The sequence below is a fragment of the Alosa sapidissima genome, chromosome 14 (genome assembly GCF_018492685.1).
Source record: "Alosa sapidissima isolate fAloSap1 chromosome 14, fAloSap1.pri, whole genome shotgun sequence".
In the NCBI taxonomy this organism is placed as follows: domain Eukaryota; kingdom Metazoa; phylum Chordata; class Actinopteri; order Clupeiformes; family Clupeidae; genus Alosa; species Alosa sapidissima.
Window position 1 is genome coordinate 17712270 of NC_055970.1, and position 24205 is coordinate 17736474.

The 24205-nt window shown below is 41.1% G+C and overlaps 4 protein-coding genes and 1 long non-coding RNA gene across 14 annotated transcripts in view; 3 read left to right on the plus strand and 2 right to left on the minus strand.

Moving 5' to 3' along the window:
• dagla (diacylglycerol lipase, alpha) overlaps window positions 1-5908 on the minus strand; it is a 39799-nt gene extending 33891 nt beyond the window's left edge. For 2 of the 4 annotated variants that reach the window (XM_042061512.1, XM_042061508.1), the window contains exons 1-2: window positions 4485-4786; window positions 3957-4140 (exon numbers count right to left, since the gene is read on the minus strand). In XM_042061512.1, the coding sequence (XP_041917446.1) occupies window positions 3957-4000 (44 nt within the window). In that variant the 5' untranslated portion in view covers window positions 4001-4140; window positions 4485-4786. Of the gene's footprint in view, window positions 1-3956; window positions 4141-4484; window positions 4787-5073 lie in introns of those variants that run through there. The other 2 variants (XM_042061509.1, XM_042061510.1) reach the window with 2 other exon arrangements.
• A 1005-nt stretch (window positions 5909-6913) lies between these two features.
• LOC121682364 lies at window positions 6914-11055 on the plus strand. The gene is made up of 2 exons (XR_006022535.1): window positions 6914-7210; window positions 8040-11055. It is a non-coding gene; the product is annotated as an uncharacterized LOC121682364 (long non-coding RNA).
• Window positions 11056-11149: 94 nt separating this feature from the next.
• On the plus strand, window positions 11150-12242 carry polr2l (RNA polymerase II, I and III subunit L). 2 transcript variants are annotated; one of them, XM_042061696.1, is made up of 4 exons: window positions 11150-11261; window positions 11364-11430; window positions 11759-11860; window positions 11999-12242. In XM_042061696.1, exons 3-4 carry the CDS (start codon window positions 11766-11768, stop codon window positions 12105-12107), a joined length of 204 nt encoding a protein of 67 aa, XP_041917630.1. In that variant the 5' UTR covers window positions 11150-11261; window positions 11364-11430; window positions 11759-11765; the 3' UTR covers window positions 12108-12242. The 2 variants fall into 2 exon arrangements, with proteins under 2 accessions (XP_041917630.1, XP_041917631.1); XM_042061697.1 differs by lacking the exon at window positions 11364-11430 and having other exon boundaries at window positions 11162-11261.
• A 555-nt stretch (window positions 12243-12797) lies between these two features.
• Window positions 12798-18097, minus strand: LOC121681215 (cleavage and polyadenylation specificity factor subunit 7-like). 6 transcript variants are annotated; one of them, XR_006022028.1, is made up of 9 exons: window positions 16397-16879; window positions 15848-16057; window positions 15506-15609; window positions 15277-15422; window positions 14349-14709; window positions 14129-14247; window positions 13748-13895; window positions 13296-13612; window positions 12798-13205 (listed from the first exon to the last, which is right to left on the minus strand). XR_006022028.1 is itself a non-coding variant. In XM_042060817.1 (9 exons), the coding sequence occupies exons 2-8, from the start codon at window positions 16043-16045 to the stop codon at window positions 13378-13380; spliced, it is 1311 nt and encodes a 436-aa protein (XP_041916751.1). In that variant the 5' UTR covers window positions 16046-16057; window positions 17960-18097; the 3' UTR covers window positions 12798-13205. The 6 variants fall into 6 exon arrangements, 5 of the variants coding, with proteins under 5 accessions (XP_041916751.1, XP_041916748.1, XP_041916747.1 ...); XM_042060817.1 differs by lacking the exon at window positions 16397-16879 and adding an exon at window positions 17960-18097 and having other exon boundaries at window positions 13378-13612; XM_042060814.1 differs by having other exon boundaries at window positions 13378-13612; window positions 14129-14244; window positions 16397-16880.
• sdhaf2 (succinate dehydrogenase complex assembly factor 2) lies at window positions 17096-23480 on the plus strand. The gene is made up of 4 exons (XM_042060818.1): window positions 17096-17254; window positions 17967-18181; window positions 18358-18467; window positions 22809-23480. The coding sequence occupies exons 1-4, from the start codon at window positions 17228-17230 to the stop codon at window positions 22937-22939; spliced, it is 483 nt and encodes a 160-aa protein (XP_041916752.1). The 5' UTR covers window positions 17096-17227; the 3' UTR covers window positions 22940-23480.
• Window positions 23481-24205: the final 725 nt, after the last annotated feature.

Below are 24205 nucleotides of genomic sequence, written 5' to 3' on the forward strand. Positions count from 1 at the left end.
CGGGATAATGGACTCCACGGTGGTCTGTTCACAGAAATGCACTTACGAGGTTTAAACGGCCCTCCGCTTCGAGTCGGGGCCGTTTTACAACCACGACCTTGCATTAACTTCTGTGAACAGACCACCGTGTCATCCATTATCCCTTAGGGCCTACATAACCAATATGGAAGCATCAACATAAACATCAACATTCCACTAAAAAAATTACGAGACAGGAGAACTGTCAAATGATGCAACCAACACAACCAAATAAACTATTTGAGGAACTCAGAAACTATCAGGAAATCACCAAATATTTCCCTTCACTGGCTTTGGCTTGGTAGAGACAAGATTACACCAAAAAAGAGAGATAATGCCTGTGTCTAAGAAAGCTTCAATGCACACAAAAATGTCAGCAGGCTATTAGAAAAGCCGTAAAAGCTACAGCTCGTAAACCATACATGTAAATTGGGACATGGACCTCAAGCTGTTGGGGAGGGAAAGCAGAAAGGTTGTGGTCAGGTGTTAATTTGCCTGTGTATGTATGTATGTGTATGTATGTATGTAGTGTTGTGAGGCTTTGTACAGACTGCAACAACAAATTCCATTGTGGACAATAACAACTCTATCTGTATCTCACATGGGGACAGAGTAGGAGAGGTGACCACTGAACGCTGATCATCATTATTTAGGCCTAAACTCATAAGCATTTCTTGTATTGGGCAAACACAACATTTCAGCCTAAGAATGAGGTAGCAGCTGGCACTCTAACAGAGCAACCATCCTAGCACTGCCTCTTTCCCTTGTTTCACATAGCCTATGCTATTTCAAACAGATTTATCCCAATACTGAAGGTTAAAACAACTACTCTTAGGCATGATGGGTTAAAAACATTCTAGCAAGAATGATTCAGACTTTAAAGATTGACAACTTTAGGGGAACTTAGCTCATGTTCCGTCTACCCAAGAGTTAGATAAGATCATGCATAGGCCTACCCTGCTCTTCTCTGTCTGACACATTTAGCCTAGCTTAGCATAATTCAGTTATAGCGTTTTTTTGGCTATAGGCTAGCGATGGGCTAACTGGCCTAACCCACTTCCAGTGAAAAACCTGGTGTGTTCCTTGAAACTCTTTGTTGCGTATTCACAAGGAAAGGTGGCACCCCTCTGGACCACCACACCCTGAAGGGAAATATCAGTGATAGCGTCAAAAAATATTTACTCACTAGTCATTAGAGTAAAACAATTAAAAACAATGATTGTTGCTGCCAAAACAAAGTCTCTATGTTGCACACCCACAGATTATCATATATTTTTAGGCCGTCATTATCATATATTTTAGTCTTATAGACATAATAACGTAGAGTTTGTATACAAATAAAGGAACAAAATAGCTTTGTAAAGATTAACATCTTTCAATCTCAAGATGCTTTATTTGGTTATATATATGTATATATATATATATATACATATATATAGAGAGAGGGTCATTTTGATCAGTATTGAAATGCTGAATTATTTCACTTGGTTGTTTTGTTTGTCATGGTGGTTTGGAAAGACCCTCAAATTTAAATTAATATGACAAATATAGACTATAACCACTCCTCCCAACATAATTCCTCAAGTATTCCGCCCCTCAGTTTAGATGACTGCTGCTATTGAACTGAGTTTAGCCAAAAACAAATCCATTGTTTTGACAACAGACTGCCAATCAACTAGTGATGCACTGATTGCAATTTTCTGGGCCGATTCCAATTTCCAACTTTTCATAGATTTTGACCTGCCGATACCAATTTTAGCCGATTCCAATTTCATTTGTTTCTCACCACATTACAGCATACACAAATATTTATTTTCTATCTTTCCAGCTGACAGTGTTGGACATTCACACACTACTAAATGCACTGTGTTATGGAACAACCTTTTTTTCCTCCTCACATCCAATATCCTACTAAAAATACAAAAACAATTTTCACGATACATTTAAACATGCTGCCATGGAACATATTTCCATAGTCATTGATGCATATGCATTATGGGAGGGCGAGGGATAAGTGGGAGTATCACGCAAACACACCGGTCGCCGGTCATGGCCGATCATATGAAAATCGGCCATTTCCGGTAACCAGTCGATCAATCAGTGCATCTCTACAATCAACAGTTTGTGACAAACGCTTCAAGAAAATCTTTAGAAATCGCTGCATCTCTTATGGATTAAGTCTGGATAACTGAGTTGGGCTTAAAGAAATTCTAAAATAACGTTTATGCCTTTACACCTTTACGTCTTCACCAATTTCTACAACAAACATGGGGCACTCCTGAAAAGGTCACCTGCTTTCTGTAAACTCTAAAGACATGAGACTAAAAAAGTAAAACGAGGGCCTGGCCTGTCCTCACCACTCCCCTTCACACAGAAACAAAATGTAGATGACCTATGAGAAAGGATAAAACTCTCATCTTCAAGTTCAAGTTAGGGAGTCAAGTTTGACTCCCTAAAAAAACTATTATAAGGGACGGGGGCAAGCTCAACAAGCCTGGTATTGCCAGAAGACACCTGAGCTCACTGGACAATGTCAAAGGAGAAGGGCTTGGTTGATCTAGAGAGCTGTTAATCATGATGAAGAGGAAACACTTTTATTTCAATTCTACTGCAATATAGCTCTGACAAAAGAAGACGGTACAGATGCCACAACTTGGTCTGTTTTCATCTGTAGTACTGGTAATGTGGAAATGACTGAAGAATGTGGAAAAAAGAAAATAGTTCAGGCTTTTTGCAAATCTCCTTGCCTGGTTTAGTAAGTCTGATTTACCAACTGTTCTGCTTGGCCTCGCAGAGCAAGGCCAATCTCAGTTCCTCACACTAACAAGTAAAAACTGACCTATTATTTTTTAACACATCTTTTAAAATATTCATTCAACTCCCCAACCCCTAGTTATTCATATTCATCCGCACCACAGAGCACACAGTGACTTACGGGAGTATAAAAGAGTTCTGATAGGTACTATTGCCCCTTCCTGTTGGAATGACACATGTGGCCACTAAAGGCCAATGCCCCCCGGAAGCGACATTCGCATCTATTGATTTGATGCTCAAGAGATAGAACTATTTTCTAAACTTTGGTCGCATCGGACGCCGCCAGTGGGCGCTGGCCTTAAGTATGTACTGAAATATTCACCTCTGGCCCGTAGCCAGAAAATCTGGACATCTCCACAATCCATAGAAACTGCCCATACACTAGTCCACTGCTACAGGTTTGTAGGCCACTACAGTAATTCACCATGGTAAAAACACTCTTATGTGTTATACTCTTATGTCCTATTCATAGATAAAGAAGGACTTGAGCTTAAGCTAACAACCTGCAGTTTCCTTACACTGTGTCCCCTGTTAATAAGTAAACAGTACTTTCACTATGATGACCCTCGAACATGTGTGTGTGCTGCTGTGTGAATGTTCAATGCTTGTTGAGGAAAATATGTCCAGCTGACAAGAATACACTCCGACATTCATCACTACCACAAGGAGGGGTTGGATGCCAAACCAACAATGGTTACTGGCGTCAACCCTCGACCTGAGATGTAATACACAGTTTTGAGTTATTGCAGCTGGGAGGTGGAAGGTGTCAAGACACCTACAATCTTCTCACCATATGTATCCGTACATAGGAACGTCCAAAGCAAGGCTAGTGTCATAATGCCTTGCACTGTATTATCGGCTAACTTTTTGACAGAAATATCCTTTATTTAACTGATTATATGCATAGTTGTAAACGTGTTAGTTGCAGTATCCTGCATGTGCAGCTAGGGTTTATATCAACGTTTTTTTGTATGAATAATTTCTATAACTGAATCATTGCCATTCTGCATGTTTCATCTTACTCTGAGCACTGAGACTTTTCTCAGTATTTGTCATTTGCTAACAAACGGGTCTATGGAATGAATGAATGAATGAATGAATGAATGAATGAATGGTTAACATACCCAACTCTGCTTGTGCATGCATTGTGATATAACAAACAAGTCATAAACAGTAGTAAATTCCCTCTTAAAGTCTTGGATGATACTGAAACATTTCCGGACAGTCAATTGTCCATATGTGAAAACCATGCGTTCTTGTTGATACTCATGGGCATGATGAGCCACTTAGGCTCCATTAGTCAGCATCCTGTGGACGCAATGTACACTTATGAGATGATGTAAATCAGCTTAGGCCTACATCTCAGCTTTAAGGACTTTCATTAGAAACCAGTCATATCTCTGAGATCTGTATGGATGTTCAGTAAAAAGCTGATGTCCATAACCCCCCCCCCCCCCTCTCTATCTCTTTCCCAGGTTAAAGTGGAAATCCAATCTCTAAGTATGTACATCACGGAGGCAAGTGATGGTGTCCACCACCATACTCCCTACTGTGCATACTCCCTACTGTACAGAACCCTTTTCTGTCCGTTTCTCTCTCTCTCTCTCTCTCTCTCTCTCTCTCTCTCTCTCTCACACACACACACAGCCTACCTCGGATCCAGAGGATGAGCCACATGAACGAAGGCAACGTAGACATCTTGGTCAAACTAACATTTTGCTTGTTCAAATTAAGCTGTATGGCTTGTAGTCTACTAGCAGCGAAGGGGCGTTGGCATTATTCGTGCATGTGATCCTTTGTAAAGACAAGGCGCCCAGCATGACAGAACAACTTGACAGCTATCTCAATTTCCTGGGCGGTGGGGAAAGGCTATTATATGTTACACATAAATATGTGTTTTGTGGAGGAGCATGAGCATTGCTGCGTTACAGTAGGCTATCGTTTACGAAATAGGCCTATAGAGGTAGGTTACAGTGCTAATTTCAGGGTTCTGGATTTCTGTTCCGTCACAATAACAGGAAAGCACGGATGCAGATGCACACGCAAACACCTGTATCTGCACGGAATTTACGCAACATCATTAGGCCTTTTAGACAGATGTTTTGACTCTGCGACCAGTGCTTAATGATTCCATTGAAAGACTGCACATTCATTCATTCACTCACTCAATTGACAAGGTCCTGTCTACTCAACTGGCCAACTGACACCCCTCCCCCTCTCTAAAACAAGCAGGTCGCTTACCTGTACTATGACGGTGTCCTCCCGAGACCCACTGATACGGTTCTGTTCGCTCTCCCATCCTCCGCTTATCAACTCAGTTCACTCCCTGGGCCGACCAGAAGCAAGGCGTTGCTGCCAGTGTCGTACCGAACGGAGTGCTTCTTCTATGAAAACGAATCACCAACACGTACCCTAATGCACCCAGTTCCCCAATTGACGGGTTGACACTCAGGAATTCAGGTCAGGCAATTCCGCGGAGCTATGAGGCTGTGTCATTTCAATACGTCCCAGCGGACACAGTCAGCTCCAAGGATTTGGTAGTCAGACATTCGTTTCTCTGGCACACTCCAATGCGTCGTTGATACTAGATCGTGCGTGTTTTTTCATGGCAATAGGCTACGAGTAACGAGTTTGTCAAATCATTCTGTCTAATAGTCAACGAAATCGATTCCTGACAGGTAGTAACATATTGCGAACACGTCGCATAGACCTCCGTTTAAAATTTTGAATTACATACCCTAATGTTTCATCATCAACGTATTAACTAACAGAGTAGCCTAACTCCCGAAGCCCTTGCCAGGCAGCCTGTGTATCCAGCAGTAGTAGATCCAGAGAAATTGGTTGCCGTATAGACTACCCCTCCTTTACGCATTTTTTATAGGAAAAGAAACTGAGAGGGTATTCTCGTTCCCATCTCCGGCAGCAGGGATAGCTCCCGAAAAATGGTTGCGCAAATCGCGTAGTTTACGTCATCCTTTGAGTTACCACAACTCCCCTTGGACCTGCGATGTTTGCGTAAGTCTTTGCGCTTTCTCTCTATCAGGGAAAACCACAGCTAGGCGGCTGGATTGCGTTCCATGGGCTTTGTGAATAGTGTGGAGTCTCCGAAAAAGAGAGATTGGGCGTGGGGCTGCGTCATATCCTGAGGTTCATATATGCTATTTTAATTAGAAGGGTGTGCCTCCACTCTGCTGTTTATGTATTAATAATAAAGTAGGTTACAAAATGCTACAAACTAGACAGTACAATGTATTTCAGCCACCATGGTGCAAACAATAGACTACAAGTTCATGCTTATAAGCATACATTGCATTTTTATCCCAATAGCCTAACTAGGATACATAAATCTGCATTGATATAACACCTCACACAAAGCTACTTTACCTATTTAATTTCTTAAATATACTTTTGGTTCTTCCGGCAAGTTGACTATTCTACGGGAATAGAACATCTGGGGGGAGGGGTTTGTATTAGCAGATAATACACACACACACACACACACACACACACACACACACACACAACAAGAGCATAGGATTTTAAAAGTTACTGATGTTACCATCACCATTATAGTTTGTTTTTCCCCACACATGTTTAAAGGTGATGTCTGATTTTAGAATGGTTAGTAAATAAATATTCTGACACCATTCTAACAAATACTGCACAGGTGTCTGCAAGTCTGAATAAATAACTCCTTCATATTTTTCTTGATGTGATTTTTCTTGATTATTTCAAATCTCATGGTATATTTTATAAATCCTCCCGAAGTTTTATTAAATGTGCATGCAGCAGCTGGCAGTGCTGTAAGTTAACAGATGTTAATCAGGGTGTTACTGATCCGGGATAAGGTAAGCTGCAGAACTGCATCATCACGCTGGCTGAGGAAAGATCACTCGCCTTACATTTCTTCTTTAGGGATTATATGATTTTGAATTTGTGCTCTCTTTTAAACCATGTTATTGTATTGTGTATGTACCCTGTCTTCCCTGTACTTCATATTTAGTGGTTTAAAGGATGTTTCTGGGGGGATTAGGGGTTAAATGCTTAAATGCTAAGCCCTTGAATTCAATTTTGGGATATTGGGTGTAAGTGAATTACAGGATTTCTCAGATTTAACACAGAAAATACACATTGTACCTATACTGCAACCCCCTCTATTTGCAGAGAAAATGGTACATCCCAGGCTCTCTTTTCCCCTCCCTCTTCCTCACTCTCCCTTACCAGTGTCCTCCATCACTCTGTTCTCCCCCATTCTGTCTCCTTGAGATTCAGACCAGGCCCTTTTCCACTGAAAACTGGAACTGCTGTATGTGGATCACTTCACTCCTTGCCCTGGACGAAGCAGATAAAAGACAGAGCAACAAGAAGGAAAAAGAAGGTATGTCACATGCATTTGTGTTTCTATTTTGGTGTTATTTTGAGTTAGGGTCAGGGATTCGGATGCGGAGAGGTGGTATGGCCTGTGCAGCCTCCCCTTTAAATGCGTAACACATGCATCCTTACTGAGACACCATGATGCATCTTTTCCTCTTTCCTTCTTCCTTATTATTGTGCCTCTGTTTCTCCCTTTCTCTCTTTGTTTCAGACAATTATTTCATATATTCCTCTTTTCTGTCCCTCCCCCCTGCTCTCCATTGAAGAAGCTTATGAGTCATGGCATGTTGCAGAGAAAATGTTGGGCTTTGCAGGGATGTATCTGGCTTTCTTGCTGACACAGTGCGAGTCTAGATCTTTAACACACTCATGCATGGTTTTACAACCGCTGGTATCAGAAGATGTTCTGTCCAGAAATGAATTACTCCTCTCTAACTCTGACAGAGGCCTCTTTGTAATGGTGGAACTGTGAGCTGCTATCTTAGAGTAGGCTACAGTCAGACAGGAACAGTCTGTCACACACACATACACCCTGGAGAATTTCCACCAAATATGGGATTAAAAGGCCAGTGACTTTGGCAACCAGCCTAAACTCAAAATGAGTAAAACATATGGCAGTGTGACTGAACGCTGCAGATAATGTCATCTCCATTTCAAGGTCAAATGTGGATTTCTTCACTCAATCTATTCATATGTTCTGCAGTGCATGAAAGGCTAAGGCCTCTCATGCATGAACTGATGTTTTGAAAACATGATAATAAGCATCAAATGACCTAAATCTCTCTCTCTTTCTCTCTCTCTCTCTCTCTCTCTCTCTCTCCATCTGTCTCTAGCCACACCCACTTGGAGACAGATACTAAGTCTTGACTCGGCCACCTCAGCTTGAAAAGTCACATGGAAGCCAAAGCAAAGAGTGGGGCCCCGAAGCCCAGCTCCAAGGCAGAGAAGAAGGAGCCTGCAGCCCCCAAGCCCGATGCTGCCCCACCTGCTGCCCCTGTTGAGCCAGTGGCCCCTACTGAGCCAGAGAAGCCAGCAGAGGAGACGGCGGCTGATGAGGGAGCAGCGGAAGGAGCTGAGGCCGCAGATGCCTGTACCCTAGAGAGCCTAAAGCCCTTCCTCATTGGTGGAGCTGTCATCGCCCTTGGGGCAATCCTGGTTGGGGTGATTTTATTGGCAAAGAAGAATTGACCTGCTTTCTACTGCAGGTTGAGGGGTGAATGGGTATACTAATGATCTGTTCATAGACTATCATAGAGTTGGTGTTTATATTTAAGGGGGGTGGGAAGTCACTGCGCTTCTTAATTTCAGCACGGTTCTGATTTTGTGCTTAGCAATGAAATTAACAATAATAAACCTAGAAAGGGTCCATTTGGACATACTTATGTTTTATTGATGATCAGTTCACTGATGTAGACACCTGCAGTCTCCCAACCTACACAACCTGTCAAAGCAATGCATGTGGTGACATACATCCATTGACACAACAACGAATGCAACACTAGTTAACGATAGACTATCCCAACCCTGCTCAAGGAGCGATTTACTACTGGCCAAAGCTGAACACTCAATTCTTAATTTCAAACAAAAACAATTTATAACATGACAAAGTTAAGTTTACTTGCCAATATCCATTTACAATTTATTGGTTACTTGGCTGCAACGTTACAGCATTACTTGTCATAACTTCTCCACAAACACATTCCATTCTTACAATTAAATTTAAAGTCATAACTCCTCTGATATAAATGCTACTTCCAGTCATTCATCCATTCCACAATCACATAGTGTCATGAGTCAATAGTTGGGGTTGACATAGTCAAATCATGAAAATGCTTTATGTGACCTTGCGCCTTCAATACAAAGCATTTAACAGAGCATTTAATATCATTTCTATATATTGTTTGGAAAACAAAGCACCTCAGTGCTGAAGTCTAATTTGGTGGTGAAGTTATGATAGATATCTTAACAAATTAGCTTTATTTGTGACTCATAACTACATAAACACTAAAAAGTTTAAAAAGTTAAACACTACACAATCCTCTGGGCATAATATCAGTTAGAAGTGGCATTAGGTGCGTACAGACGCAAGGCTGTGAAGTGTCGAAATGTCTATGGGCAAGAATTGTTTCCAGAACGAGTGTTATTTCAAATATTTAAACTGTGAAAGAAAGGCAGTTCATAATATATTCTCTTTCAGCATAACTGTGCCAAGATATTTTGTGTGGTGTGTAAGTTATGGAAATCAAAGGCAAGACTATTTTGTGAGTTACCCTCAGTCCCACAGTGCTAAAGAGGTCTTGTAAATAATTTATATTTTATTAGTTGAAAGCATATCTTTATGTATATGAAGAACACTTGAGATATAACTAATTTCATTCATGTGAACACTGAAAGATATTGATCCCATACATTTACAGTTTCAATTGATTTAAGATTTCTCTTATTCAAAAATGACCAACTTTACAATATGTGGCCTAAAGGCGCATGAATCCATATAATCCATATATGCATTGTGTTTTCTTGTGTTTGTATAAAAATAACATGCACTTATATGTATAGCTCATGTACATAGATGAAAGTTATTCTGTGTTTTTTTCTCTATGTTTACCACAAGGTGATGTCACATCAAAGCAGAGTTTCTCCAACTATACGATACACTGAAGCAAATATTCTAAAGTAGATCTGGCTTGCTTGCTGACTCATAGACTGTATTCATTATGTTCAGACACTTGTTTTAGAAATGCAGGAGTGCACAAAATGCAATGGGGTCCACAAAATAAAACATTCCTGGACTTTAGAATGGCCAGAAAAATGTTAATGCAATGTTGAAGGCATAGAGTTTCATATCTGTGTATGCATCTTGTTCTTCTGTTTTGAGTGTTGTAGCCTATTGCAATTGTCAAATGTAAAACAAGATACACAGAATGCACAGGAAAGCTTACAACCTCTTTTCCCGGTCCTTCAAATGATATCACTGTTGAGTCAAGAAGCACTTTTATTATTTGACCAAACCTACAAGCTGCCTTTTTAATTATGTTCATGTTATGTTTTCCGGTTATGTTATAGGCCAGATGTCATGATTTTACTACCATTTAAATCAGAACTGAAATTGGTCACCATCCTTTGGTCATCCTAAGGATTTGAAGAACTCCTTATCCCCCTGCAGTTACATGTCGTTTATGACCACTGCATCAAAGGTTTATACGCAAATGCATTAAGGAGAACTAGCCCAAAAATACCCACACAAATCACTTAACCTATGACACTGATCATTTTATTTAGGCTTTCTTTTTCTCTCAAGAGCGTATAAATGCAATAATTCCTAAATACTTTTTCTTTCTGACATTTCTTTGCAGATAAGATGATGATGATGATGATGATGATTATGACTGAAATCAGATGAATAGCCTAACTTTTCTGTCAATAACTAGCCTACAGTGGTGATTGCAATATTTGTGGTGGTACTGAACTGAGTTCGACTGTGATGATAAATCAAGAATGGTGGTCATAGAGGCCTTTTATTTTTTATTACACTGTAGCCTCTCTTTGCTCTCCTGCCCTCTTCCAACTCACACTTAATAAAGTGGCTCTAATGGCTTGTCCTTTATTAAAGACAAATGAAACATTTGTTGTCAGACTGATATTTATCAACATGCTTTGTGGTTATTGATGACCTTCTTACCACAATAACATTTTTAAAAATGACTTATTCTGTCAAATGAGATTGACAGAGCTATGAATTCATTTAATCAGGCTTGAAGGTCAAATTTTGAAAACACAAATCTTTCTTAACCATGATTCCAATCCAATATCTGGGATCGTGCAAAATAAAACTTTAATTAAACTCGATCCGACTATTTGCCTTATTCTGTGCCTGTTAATGCAGAAAGAGAGATTGTGAAATCACCAAATCATATGGCAAATAATGGCCCTTCTGCCTCTCCGTAGATTAGGCTGTTCCAATCGACATAATACAGAGGGGTCAATTTCCGCTGAAATATGAATCAAACTTCATGTTTGTTGGGTTAAGACGTGTCTTCAAGGGGGAAAAAACTGTATGTATATCTTATAAATATTACTCTATTATCAGTAGCATCTCAAGAGTTTAATTCATCAGTGTTAAATTACGTTTGTTTGCCTTTTTTATTTGCACAAAGACAACCCGGAAGTTAAACCTCAGTGTTTTGAAGCACGCTAACCGAGAGTAACGTGAGGTCTCTCTTGGTAAATAACGTTATTTATATGTGTTTAATCATTTCTTGCTATCTTTAGAAATATATCGGTACTAAAGTAAGAAATCACTTAATTTATGTGACAACCAGCTGGCTGAATTAGTAGAAAGATTTTCATTCAACGATTGGCAACACTGATATTATGAAATAGTTAACGTTATCCGCTAACTTCGTTAGCTTGCTTTTGTTGAATTCTATGAAGTGGTGTTAAAGTATGTGTTACAGTAGCGGGTGGATATAGTATCCAGTCGTTTCAAGTAGATACCAAGTGGCTTTGTGTTTAAATACGTTATTTTCTCTTTGACATCAATCATTAACAGCTACACAATGATTATTCCGGTGCGGTGTTTCACGTGTGGGAAAATCGTTGGCAATAAATGGGAGGCTTATTTGGGTCTGCTCCAGGCTGAATATACAGAAGGGTAAGTGTTTGCTTTGGCTGTTTCATTCTGATAGCCACGTTTATCGAAGCTTCTTCCCTTTTGTAATTCGTAAATTTGAACGGAGACTAACAGTGCCTATGTGATTTAACGTCATATTTTCTCATGATATCTCACTAGTGATGCTCTCGACGCGCTTGGGCTGAAGAGATACTGCTGTCGAAGAATGTTGCTGTCTCACGTGGACCTCATTGAGAAGCTGCTGAATTACGCACCCCTTGAGAAATAAACATGCATGAGACTGTCCAACACAACAGCGGTCACTTGTATTGACCATCACACAATGGATTACGTCAGTTTGCAATACGTTCCCACTCTTTTCTGTTTGTGTCTTTTTGTAATAAAAGTTCGAAATGATCAACTATGTTACTGTCGATCTAGTTTCTTAATCTATTAGAAGTTGCATTTCAGTCAGCTTGAACTCGCATATTCTTGGTGGTTTGGCTATATTGCAAATTAACGTTGAGTATGTACATGTCGCAATGCTTAGTACACAGATATAAAATGGAGTCCTAGATTGGTATACCCAAATTACATACATCCATGCTCACAACTATCAAAAAGGAAATATAAGTATAGATATGAAACTGGCTTAATTTAACACATTAGTGTTATAATCTTTCTAGTTTACTTACTTTCAAAATTGCAGGCTAATTTACATCAGGAGCATTAACGATCACATGACATTTCCAAGCCTTTTGTCTATATCCTGATCATTAATTAACTGATGGAAGCAATTCCCAGCTACTTGAATTTGTCTCCTTGAAAGCCCATGAAACAATTATAAAATGTTTTCATTCATATCAGTGTTCATACTTTACACTTAAATCTCAAAAGTGACAAACATCAATGGCATACACCTGACTTAACAAAGACAACACTTTTAATCCAAGGTCACCAACGAAACCAGAGACATGAAAACTTATATATTCCTTTTAATTCTGAGATTGTACTTACAAAAGAATGAAGCAGAAATGATCAAAATAAACAGTGAACATATAAAAATTAATATTTGCAGTACCACAGCACTAGTGACATCTGAAACTTATCAACTTGAAGAATTTAAATCTATTAACTTTAATGAAGCACGATCTCTGTTCCAACATAACCGGGTGGTGATGGGACACTTGGGTATGATTAATTCTGACAGAACCTCAGTGTTGAAAACTAACAAGGGGTTGGGGAAAGTTGAGTGAAATATTGGAATGACCAAGGTAGGGCACCCCCCTCCACTTGTGCTACCTTTGGGTCCTCAGACATCCTGGCACAGAATCCTTTTTTCCAAGGGACCCTCTATGCTGCAAACATGAGTATGTTCTGAAATGTCCTGTGTGGCACAAAAGTCAAACTATGAAACCTGACGCATTATTTTGTTTTGACATCTCAAAGAAAATAAATAGAGTGAACTGACACCCACATTTTTATACAGGTGAACTTTCAGTAGTGGCCACAGCTGTCTAGTCTATTGAAACTGGTGGTGGAAAAAGACAAAGCTGCACCTAGCGGTGTCGATCCCGGTGTTCTCGATGTCGGTCTCGCTGCACCCGCATCCGCTCCCGGTCTCTCTCAGCGCTAAGAGAACGGTCTCTGTACCGGCGGGACATTCCTCCTGCTTCCCAGTTTTGACTGTAGGAGCCCTCCCTGTCTCGGTCCCGATCACGCTCTCGCTCCCTCTCTCGGTCCCGGTGTTCCCTGTCACGTGAGCGTTCCCTCTCACGTGATCGATGTTTCTTCCTGGAAAGTGCAGACAAAATTTAATGAAGCCATACTACATCTTAGTGGTGAAGGGACTCATTTCTACAGTTCAAGATCAAAGGAACACAAGCAGAATACCAATACCTACATACAAACATACACACAGATACACACCTTGAGCCATAAGACTTGCTCTCAATGGAGAAGAGGCAATCTTTGAGTGAAGTCACCAAAGCCCGACAGCGTTCATCACTGTACACTCGAGACTGTTTAATGACTGCAATTGCAGTGAGGAGGGTCTCTACAGCCAGGGACACATCTCCTAAGAGAAAAAAACAGAAGAGATTTTCATTACTCATCATTTGAAATATTTACAAGTATTTTCATCTCATCACTTAGTTATTACAATCAATGACCCAGTGTGTTATTAAGTAGAGTTCACTGGTCATTGAACCCATGACCCTGAGATTTGACCTATCTGAGGATCAGCATGATCTGAAGTACGTATACTAAGAGCAGCTAAGAGCATCTGTGCATTTTTGTGTTTTGACAGACCTGCAGCGGCTCCTGCCACAGCCTTGCTGATGGCACTGCTGGCGATGGTTTTGTTTCTGTTCATCAATTCATCATATTCGCTGTCTGGCAGTGGAGGTGTGGAGTCCTCCCTCTCCCTACTGATGACAAAAAGATATTCTAGTAAAAACACTACGTCTTACAGCATCTAATTGATTTAAACTTCAGCTTTGGGTACATATTTGCATCAATGTTGACTGACCTTTGTCGGGAGTAGGGTGGTGGGTTGTTGTAGCTCTCCTGAGGAGGGGGGAAGAAGGCTGGGTTGAGATGAAGGGCAGGTGGGGGCTGATGTGTGGGGATGTGGGGGGGTGGCGGTGGGTAAAGTGGAGGAGGTATTGGAGGTGGTAAGAGGAGTGGCGGGGGGTGGGGAGGGGGATATAGAGGGGGGGGTCGGCCATAAAATGGCATAGCGATGGATGGGAGCTTGTTGACATGGGGATGTGGTGGCATAACAAGCGGTGCGTGGCTGGGTGGGCATGGCTCAGAAGAGGAAGGAAAGTTGGGGCGGTTGTCCGTCACTGACTCTGACTCTGACTTGGAGTTGGAACGCTGAGGAATACCTGAGGGGAGACAATTAATTCATATGAATATATTATGACACTGTGACCGTTGAAATGACCAAAGCGCTCTTCTAATTGCCTTGTGGAGAATCATCACTGCATTTCAAGTATAACGGTGCCTTAACTCAGAGAGATGTTTCTGTTATGTGTTCTTCCACATGTGATTGTTATTTCATTCCGTTCCTGTACTGCCCTGCCTATATCTGTCTGTGTTTATGTGTTTAGAGATAAGAGGGAATATTATGGTTTTGCAGTGTTTCACTGTTCTGCATGGCTGCATCAGTAGCCATCTGCTCCGGATTGCCAGGTTGCCACTAATCTAATTCAGTGTGGTCCACGTAAGATTGGATGACCAAAGGCATCTCCCGACAGCCTGGAAGGATACTTAAACCCTAACTATTCCCTTGTCTAGTTAGAGCAGCTGGTGGATCTTTAGGTGAAGTCATGCGGTCTCTCCTTTGATGCGCATCATTGTAAATAAAACTCTGTTCCTGATTTTTCCTACTATTGGTCTGACTGGGTCTTCATTAATCTGTGGTATCAATATTACCATCAAAGTGTACTTACGTTTGTTTGCCAGTGTTTCAAACACTGCAAGGTTCTGCCGTGTGGCAAAACGGCAATCTACCCTCTCTCCGTTGATGTGACACTGTGGCATGGTCTCCAGCAACTTCTGCAAGGAAGCCTCAGTGGACACCACAAGTTCAGCATAGCTGTTAGAGAAATAATGCTGATGATGAGACAGCCATAAACACTTGTGGAATAAACTTATCCTTGATTAAAAGTGAAAACATACCCTCTGGACTGGCCGTTTGCCCGATTTTCTGCAAACTTGATTTCCAAAATGTCCTTGACTCCCATCGTGCTTGCCAAGGTTAACAGATCAGTGTCTGAGGTCCACTGTGTTTGTGAATACAGAGAGGAAAACCATATAAATTAATACAAGAAACTACTTTAAAATAATGTGTTAAGTGTTGAATAAGTGTTAAGTTCATGAAAAAGGGTAAAGAGGAACAGAGAGTGTATAATAAATTGGATGAAACGGTCAACATGGAAGCAATGGAACAGTGCAAAAGAAAATAACCAAATTTATTCAAAGTCAAAGTTAAACGGTCTGAAAAATCTCATGAAGACTCACCCAGGAGAAATTTCCGACATAGACTGAAAGCCTCTTGGTCTGTCCCCCACTGTAGCTGTATGTTATTAGTGGTTTGGGGTTATCATGTTTCTCCAGGTCTTTGTTATGTGTCCTGACGTCCCCTCCTGACATCCTTCTCTGATCCACAGAACCAGTTACTACATCATCATAAAGATCATTTGGATCCACTGAACCCATGAAGTCCCCTTCCTAATAAGAAAACAGAAGGAGTGAACACAATCCCTTTCTGTACACTCGATCAATTCCTTAAATAATAAAACTAAGTTATTATTGTGGAACATGCTCTAAAACCTTTTGAAATACAAGTGATACGGTCAGTTAAACGGTTTGTCAATCTAGCCCGAAACTCACAAAGTTGACTTCCTCTGCTGAAACCACCATGCGAAATGTCAATTTATCTGCCCTCATAATGCCGCCAATACGTACAGGTGTTTCAAGTTACTGCAACTAACGAAGCGTTTGAAGAACATGAGCATGTGGTCTGTGATGTGAAACACACTCAAGTCATCAACGTCAATAATACCTCACCTCCCCATTGTTTTGATTGAAGTCATCGTAGATATCTATAAGTTCTGGCGCTAGACCATCCGGCGCTGCAGACGCCGCCATCCCCTTGTCTTTGAAACGTGGCCTTTGCAGGTCACGTTTGATTATGCTGTTTTATACCAGCCACTGTTCGATGTACAGTTAGCGCATGTACATGTTATGCACTTTGCCGCTTTCTAAATCTGAATGATAATATCAATTATTTTAACTGGATAGCTTACTAGGCTACCAACGACCCTCCCCCTCTTCACTCAAATTGCGAGCTTTCCGAATAATTCACAAAATATCAATTCACTTGAATGTTTAACAGAATAAACCTGAAAATCGGGGTAGAAATTTGCCACAGCATTTGTTCGCAAATTGGCATCCATGCGGCATTAGTTTTACGGAGAAACAAATTTTGCTTTCCATCGAACATCACACAGCGGAAGCACAAACTATAGCCTGTGTGTTTGTGATCAAAGTTCGGTTTGAAACAATGAATACATCATAAGGTTCCCCAAACATATAGCACAGAAACGTGTCTTGTGCGACTAATAAGGTAATGTTATATCACTGGTCAAAATAAAACACGTATTTTGTGTTGTAAGTATTATGGATACCATTTTAAGTTGAAAGTGTATATTTAGATATTCCATTTCTGGAAATTGTATAGGTTTATTCATGCCCTCACCAAGATGGCCGTGAATTGAAGACGTGCATTTAACGTTATATGAAACTGTTGTGTAAATGTTCGTCCTCTTGAATGGCAACAACCTTCGTTGAGTCGATACAAGTGACAGAGGGTAGTGTTGTTGAAATCTTGAAAGCACAATGATGTCTGCTGTGTTTGCGAGGAGGGTGAGTGGCTCCAGTTATTAAATGCCTTTGTCTGTCGTTTTGATAGCAAATGTAAAAACGTAAGTGTTCTGTGGGAGTTGGGCTTGACCACAACTGCAGAGGTTGTTTAGCAAGCTAACTTTAGCTGTAAGTTAAGGCAGAGTTGTTTGTTTGGGCACGGGGAAATAGTTATCTAACGAATGTAATATGCTATCCAGTATGCACAAATATTGTCCGAGTAGGGCCGATAGCAATCTGCTGACTTTTAGCCTAAGTTATGGCTCTGGCTATCACCTATCGTTACCCGTAAGCTAATGGCAATTCTTCAGCTAGCCTGTTATTTTGTGGGGGAAAGATAGCAGCACAACATGTCCGTGGATCAAATAATAACAGTGTCGGAGTAGATTTGGTTAATGTATCCTTATAACGTTGTGTTAACTGCTAGATAAGGTCGCTGTTCTGATATGAACATGTGTTATGAAATCGTCCGCAGCGGGTTTGGTAATGGACTGTACCATGAGAGGGTACGTAAAGGGTAAACATTCCAATATCTCATCTGTTCGTAAATGTGTGAATGCGGCAGACACTAGAAAATGTGTTTACATATTTAATTTGCTTTGGTTAAAAATAAAAGTAATCTCAGACTATGATTGCAATCATACACAGTTACTTCTGCACCAACAGAACATTTTCCAATGCAATAAACTGTGAATTAATGTTTTGTACCTATCAGCTTGTTGCTGGCGTCTATCGGGCTTCCCTACGTCCATCAATGGTTGGTGCAGTGTCTGCACGAGGTTACCGTGGTGATGCACCTGAACCCAATATGATTGAAGTCCCCCTGCCACCATGGGAGGAGAAGACGGGCGAGCCTATTGATATCAAGAGGAAAAGACTCTTATATGAGAGCCGCAAAAGAGGCATGCTGGAGAACTGCATCTTGCTCAGGTGAGACCGCAGATGCACACTAGAGGGGGCATCATCCCGTCTTCCCAAAATGTGTAGTGATTGTAGGCCTACAAGACTGTAAAATGTAAAGCTTCACATTCGTAGGCCTTTACAGTGCAATAAACTTGTGACACTTTGTAATATTATTTTATTTGTTATTATTTGCTTTGTCTCAGCCTGTTTGCCAAGAAGTACTTGAACACCATGACAGAAACTCAGCTGCAGCAGTATGACCGAATAATCAATGAGCCAACCAACGACTGGGACATTTATTACTGGGCAACAGGTGAGGAGGGCCTGAGGAATGAAATAGTACAGTACGCTGTGTTTGGAAAATAGGGTCCCGCTGGATTTTCATGTAAAATTTGATTTTTTTGCATATTTTGCTAATATAGAGTCTAAGGAACAAGATTGTTTTTGTCTTCAAATTTTCACGATCCATCTTTAGTGTTATTTTCTTCTTATGTTTTAAAATAAGCGATTTATATCTAGTCCAAAAAGTGATTTTCACATTTTCTTCTAATTTTTTGACAATTAATTCCACTTTTTGAACACAAAACCCCCAGATAATGTAGAAAGTTTGTTGGTTCTAAAACAATATCCATAGTCAAACTTTGAGTGTCTGAAAAGTGCAAAAACACCTCCACCCTTGTTGCTTATGTCAAAAACAATTTATTAATCTTTGCTTTTCTTGATGCTTTCCTTGACCTGCCATGTCATTCTATTGTCTACCTTAAGAGAAATTTGTCTTGGAAATAATCTATAATAGTACAGGCAACACAGTACACCACTAGGTGTCATAGGCATGGGTAGTTGAGTAACAGTAGGCAAAATTAACAAACAAAAGAATTTATGGTACAAACAAACAGACAAACCACGGATGGCCCTCTCAGAGCCTGAACTAATACAAAAAACAAATAACTCAAGGGACACTAAACCATGTGCATTTGCTCTCTTTAAAAGCAATGGGTTATCCACAGCCAACAGGCTGGGCGTGCGAGAGAAGCAATGAAGTCTTAGAATTAAGAATAAAGCCATGTTCTTCCAACAACAAAAACCACAAACACCCATGCGGCAAAAATATCAAATGACCAGCTGTGTTTCCCAGAGAGGAAGCTATGTATATGATCACCACCCACTGGTGGGCGTGTGCGCCAGCGCTGCAAGTCAGCCTTTCTGCATACACACCTGGCTTTAAAGTTCACCCTCCTGGTAGCACACCTATCTACTGCCAAGGCCTGAAGGGGACTGGGAGAATATTTACTTCTGCTACACTGGCAGAGAACTGTGTTCAGTTGTGAAAACAGTGTGTTCAATGTGAAACAGACTGTGGGAGGTGGAAGGGGTTTGAATGCTGTCCGGCAGTATTATGAGTGGAACGTCTTAAGGGGGCCCTCTTCCACATACAGCCTGATCTTATAGTGTGTGCCAATTCCATCAAGACACTCCACAATTTCATACTTGGTAGACACCCATGTATCCTGGATTTTGTGGCGACCGTGAAAATGGTTCTTGCAAAAGAGTTTACATGTACATTATATTTAGCAGACACTTCTTGACCAAAGTCACTCACATACTGTATGTCAGCTATATTACAAGGGATCACATTGTCCCCGGAGCAACTTGGGGTTAAGTGCCTTGCTCAAGGGCATAACAGTGAAAGCCGGGAATTGAACCAACAACTTTCAGGCTACTGCATGCTAGCCCAGCTCCTTAACCACTACACTACCACTGCCCACTAGAAAAAGACTAGAGTGCCAGGTGGTATTATGGGTACAGTGTCAGGACTGCACACTGCAATCTCCCAGAAGAACTACATTTATTGAGTTAAAAACATAACGCAACGTTTCGACCCACCAGGGTCTTCATCAGGCCGAAACGTTGCGTTATGTGTTATGATTGCAGTGTGCGGACAACTACTCTTCTTTCCTTGATAAGCTTTTTTGTCCTGCACCTGGCCTCAGTGAGGTGGGATGTGCATACAACCACTTTGAAGAGGACTACAGTGTTAGGACCACCATGCCTATGATATGCCGCAGCCTCTTCTAAGTGTCTCCTAGCACTAGCATAGACAGAAGTCAGGTACTCTTGATGTTGCACCACCCAATCAGTCGGTGGACTGTCCCTGTGGTCACCTCCAGTATTTCCAAGTACGTGGTCGACTGGTAACTGTGGCTTCTGACCGAACATCAGCTCATATGGGGAGTGCTGTGTGGACTGGTACACGGTGGTATTATAGGCGAACAGGAGCTGAGGGAGCAACTGGGGCCATTTACTCTTCATTTCAGGGGGTAAGGTCCTGAGCAAGTCATGAAGTGTCCTGTTGAAACGTTCACATTGACCATTCCCCTCTGGATGATAAGTGGTGGTTCTAGTCTTTGTTATGATGTAGGTGTCACACAGGTGCTTCAACAGCTCCCCCTCAAAGCTGCGCATAGAACCATCTCTCAGTTAGAATCTTAGCTACGGTGGAAGCTCTCTGATCAGGGGTGGGAAAGGCCTGGGTAAACTTTGAGAAAACATTTGTGACTACCAGAACATTCTCTTGTCCTGTGCTAGCCCAATCCAAGAGAGTAAAGTCAATGGAGATTATCTAAGGCTTAGTGGCTAACATATTTCCCAAGAAGGTTCTGGCTTGGGTTGTCTTGCTTTAGCAAGCACAGTGCTCACACTCAGAACACCACTTTTGCACCTCATGCCACATCTGGGGCCAGTAGCACCTCTGTCATATCAAATCTGTGGTCCTGTCCACCCCCAGATGGCCGTGGTTGTTGTGTAGGCTAGTGAGTACTTCGACTCGCAACACCTTTGGCAGTAAAAGCTGCAGCACTGGATCCCTGGAAGGAGGAGCCTGGATCGCTCGGTACAAGGTCATATCCACTTCCTGTATCTGGGACCACTGCTTTATCAACTGCGGACTTCCATTAGTTCACTCCACTTGTCTTAACGGGTATGTGGTCGTCCCTGTCACCAAAACCACAGGTATCTGGAAATACAGGGATCAATCCCTTGCAGGACTTTCAGGTCTCTTTCGGGTTCGACCAGGGATGGTGTCCACCATACAAGATTCTGTCATCCAAGAGTCTTGGATAGGTGCACTCGAGGCTTGTATGTTGGCTATGGCAAGAGGCAGGGGGACGTCCAAGCCGTGTGACACAGATCGCAAAGTGTTAGTGGGGCTTGTAGGAAGCCTAGAAAGGGTATTGGCATTGCAATTAGCTGTCCCAGGACAATATTTGATGTTGTAATAAAGAGGGCAAGCTGAGAATCCCAGCAATGTTCCAGAGCACCCAGTTTCGCTGACTGCAGGTATTGGAGGGGATTGTTGTCAGTGTACACGGTGAACGTGTTGCCCACTCACTTGGCCACAAACCCTGGCTAGCAAAGGCTATTGGTCGCTGTAACCCATCCTTTTCCTGTGACAGAACTGCCCCCAATCCTGCATGGCATGCATCCGTCTCTTAAGATAAAGGGACGACTGAAATCGGCATAACCTAGGACTGGTGCTTGAACAAGCCATTCTTTTAAGGCTCTGAATCAAGAAAAAGTTCTGAAGGCAAACCTGAACGTGACTACATTCAATGTTAACTATCCAATATTCAGATGTCTGTAATTGAAATGTATGCAAATTAGTGCATAATTAATGAGATATTGTTAAATTACATGCATAAACATATATTTTCAGAAAACTTGTAATGCAAAAAAAGATTGTCTCTACATAAATAATCAACTAGTAAAGTTTCATAAGATCAAGGAGTTAAATTTTTTACCCAATTCACCCGTTCTATGTTGCCTATGGAGGCCAGTTTTAGGCCGCAAATGCTAATTAGCAGGTTTAAAACAAAAAAATCAGCTAAGTAAATATGATATTCAGAATCAGCACCCAAAAATACCCTCTTTACCAGTGTTTTCTCACATTTGACCCCCAAGAGATAGTAGTCCCAGTCTTAATTATGCATTATATAAATGATGATGTCATCTAAGTGTGAAAATGGATCGTGAAAATTTGAAGACAAAAAAAATCTTGTTCCTTAGACTCTACTAGCAAAATATGCAAAAAAAAGATTGTAAATTAAATGTTTATGTTAGACCTCTGCACAGAGTAGGTCTTAGCCCGCAGATGTAAGTATTGTTGGTTGTGTCGTGTCTGCTGCTGTCATTCGTTTCAGCAATCCAAGAGAAGCATACACAACAGGTTGTGGAGTTTGGAATTTAAGGCTTTAGGTCTAATCTCATGGGAGAAAAAAAAAGAACTGCTATGCAATGTTAACATGAAACGAGGGAAGATGCAAAAAACGGATATCTGCAATGTTTAAAGACCGAAGTGAATTACATTTAGCAGATGCTTCTATCCAAAGCGACATGCATATGATTATTACAAGGGCCATTGTCCCCAGAGCAACCTGGGGTTAAGTGCCTTGATCAAGGCCACAAGGGTGGAAGCCAGGAATTGAACCCACAACTTTGCAGGCTACTGCATGCTGGCCCAGCTCCTTAACAACTACGCTACCACTGCCCCAAGACATCATGACAGCCTCACTTACCACTCCTGCACATGCATTAGCAAGTGTATATATGAAATGCTGAATAGTAAACAATTTGGATGTTTTCTCTCATTTTCCTCCAGAGGCTTTGCCAACACCTGAGCCGTACAGTGGCGAGGTCATGGATCTCCTGAAAGAGTTCACCAAGAACCGGCAACAGGAGCAGCGTCTGGATGCACCAAACCTGGAATACCTGGATGACGGCAAGAACTGAGCTGGCCCAAGGCCTATTCCAGAGACTTGAACATGATCACACGGCACAGGCAGAGTGTGTGACCACATACAATACAAAATGTTGGCATAATAGCTCAGACTTCACAGGCTTATCCCAGGCCCTTTAACGAGGCCATTTATTTTTTTTATTTATTGTATTTAATTTTTCTTAATGGTTTGAAATGGACTGTTGATGTATTTCCCACACATACATCTGTGTAAATCAACAGACAGGACTGAGTGACCCACACAGTCTGGGTTTCAGTATGTAAGAGACGGTATTGATTCATGTTTCATATGTAAAAATTGCTATGACTAGTTGCTGTCATGCGTGTTGACATGACAGGCATTGATCTAAAATGTGTACATAAGTGCATAATTTTATGAAGACTTGATTTAGTGCTTCTCTGTGCTGTTATGCTATTCTGTTTCCTCTTGAATGAATGAATGAATGAATGAATGAAACAGCAGAGTTAGTTGTAATATGTGGTGTAACGTTTGGCCCATGCAATAAAATAAAGAACTATTTAGTGTTTATCATATATGATTATGCAGTGTTTTCTTTTTCAAATTAGAAATCTGGGCTTAACTTGATGAATAACCAATGTACCGGTAATACTAATCACATTCTGCTTAATGAGGGTTGGATCATGAAAAATGCATCCTGACTGATTTGCAGTACTTGTAAATGGACACATGATGGCAGCAGAGATCATACAATAGTTTGTCCTCCCTGATTCATCCATCATTCAATAAAAATCTGGTTATAGCTGTCTGTGCGAGACATCTATTATTAGTTCAGGTTTATCAGAATTGTAAAGAGTTTTTGCAAACTTATTTTTCAGCCTTGGGAGCAAAAATGAGAAAATATGACTAAATTTGACAGGTGAAAAAAAAATGGTTTGCTGTCAAATTTATGATTGGAAGGTGTTTCTTATAGTGTTGGCAGTTTGTGTGTATTTTGTTCTTCCCATGAACATTAGTATGGCAAATAAAAACTACCAGCTATTCACTGTTAGTATATTGGCATCAAAGTCATTTTGTTTTTGTTTGTGCCCTGTACAGTTGATTCAGCAGTGACTTCACATACCCCTCAGGTGATCAACAACACACACACACACACAGTCAAGCACACATTCACCCAGACAATGAGCTGTCCTGTTGAGTAGGTCTTTGAGAGTTGGGAAGTCCCTCCAGTGTGGATTCAGTGAGTGTTGCTGACCGTAACGGTGTTGTAGCCTTTGTAAGAGGCTGTGTTTGTTTGTTA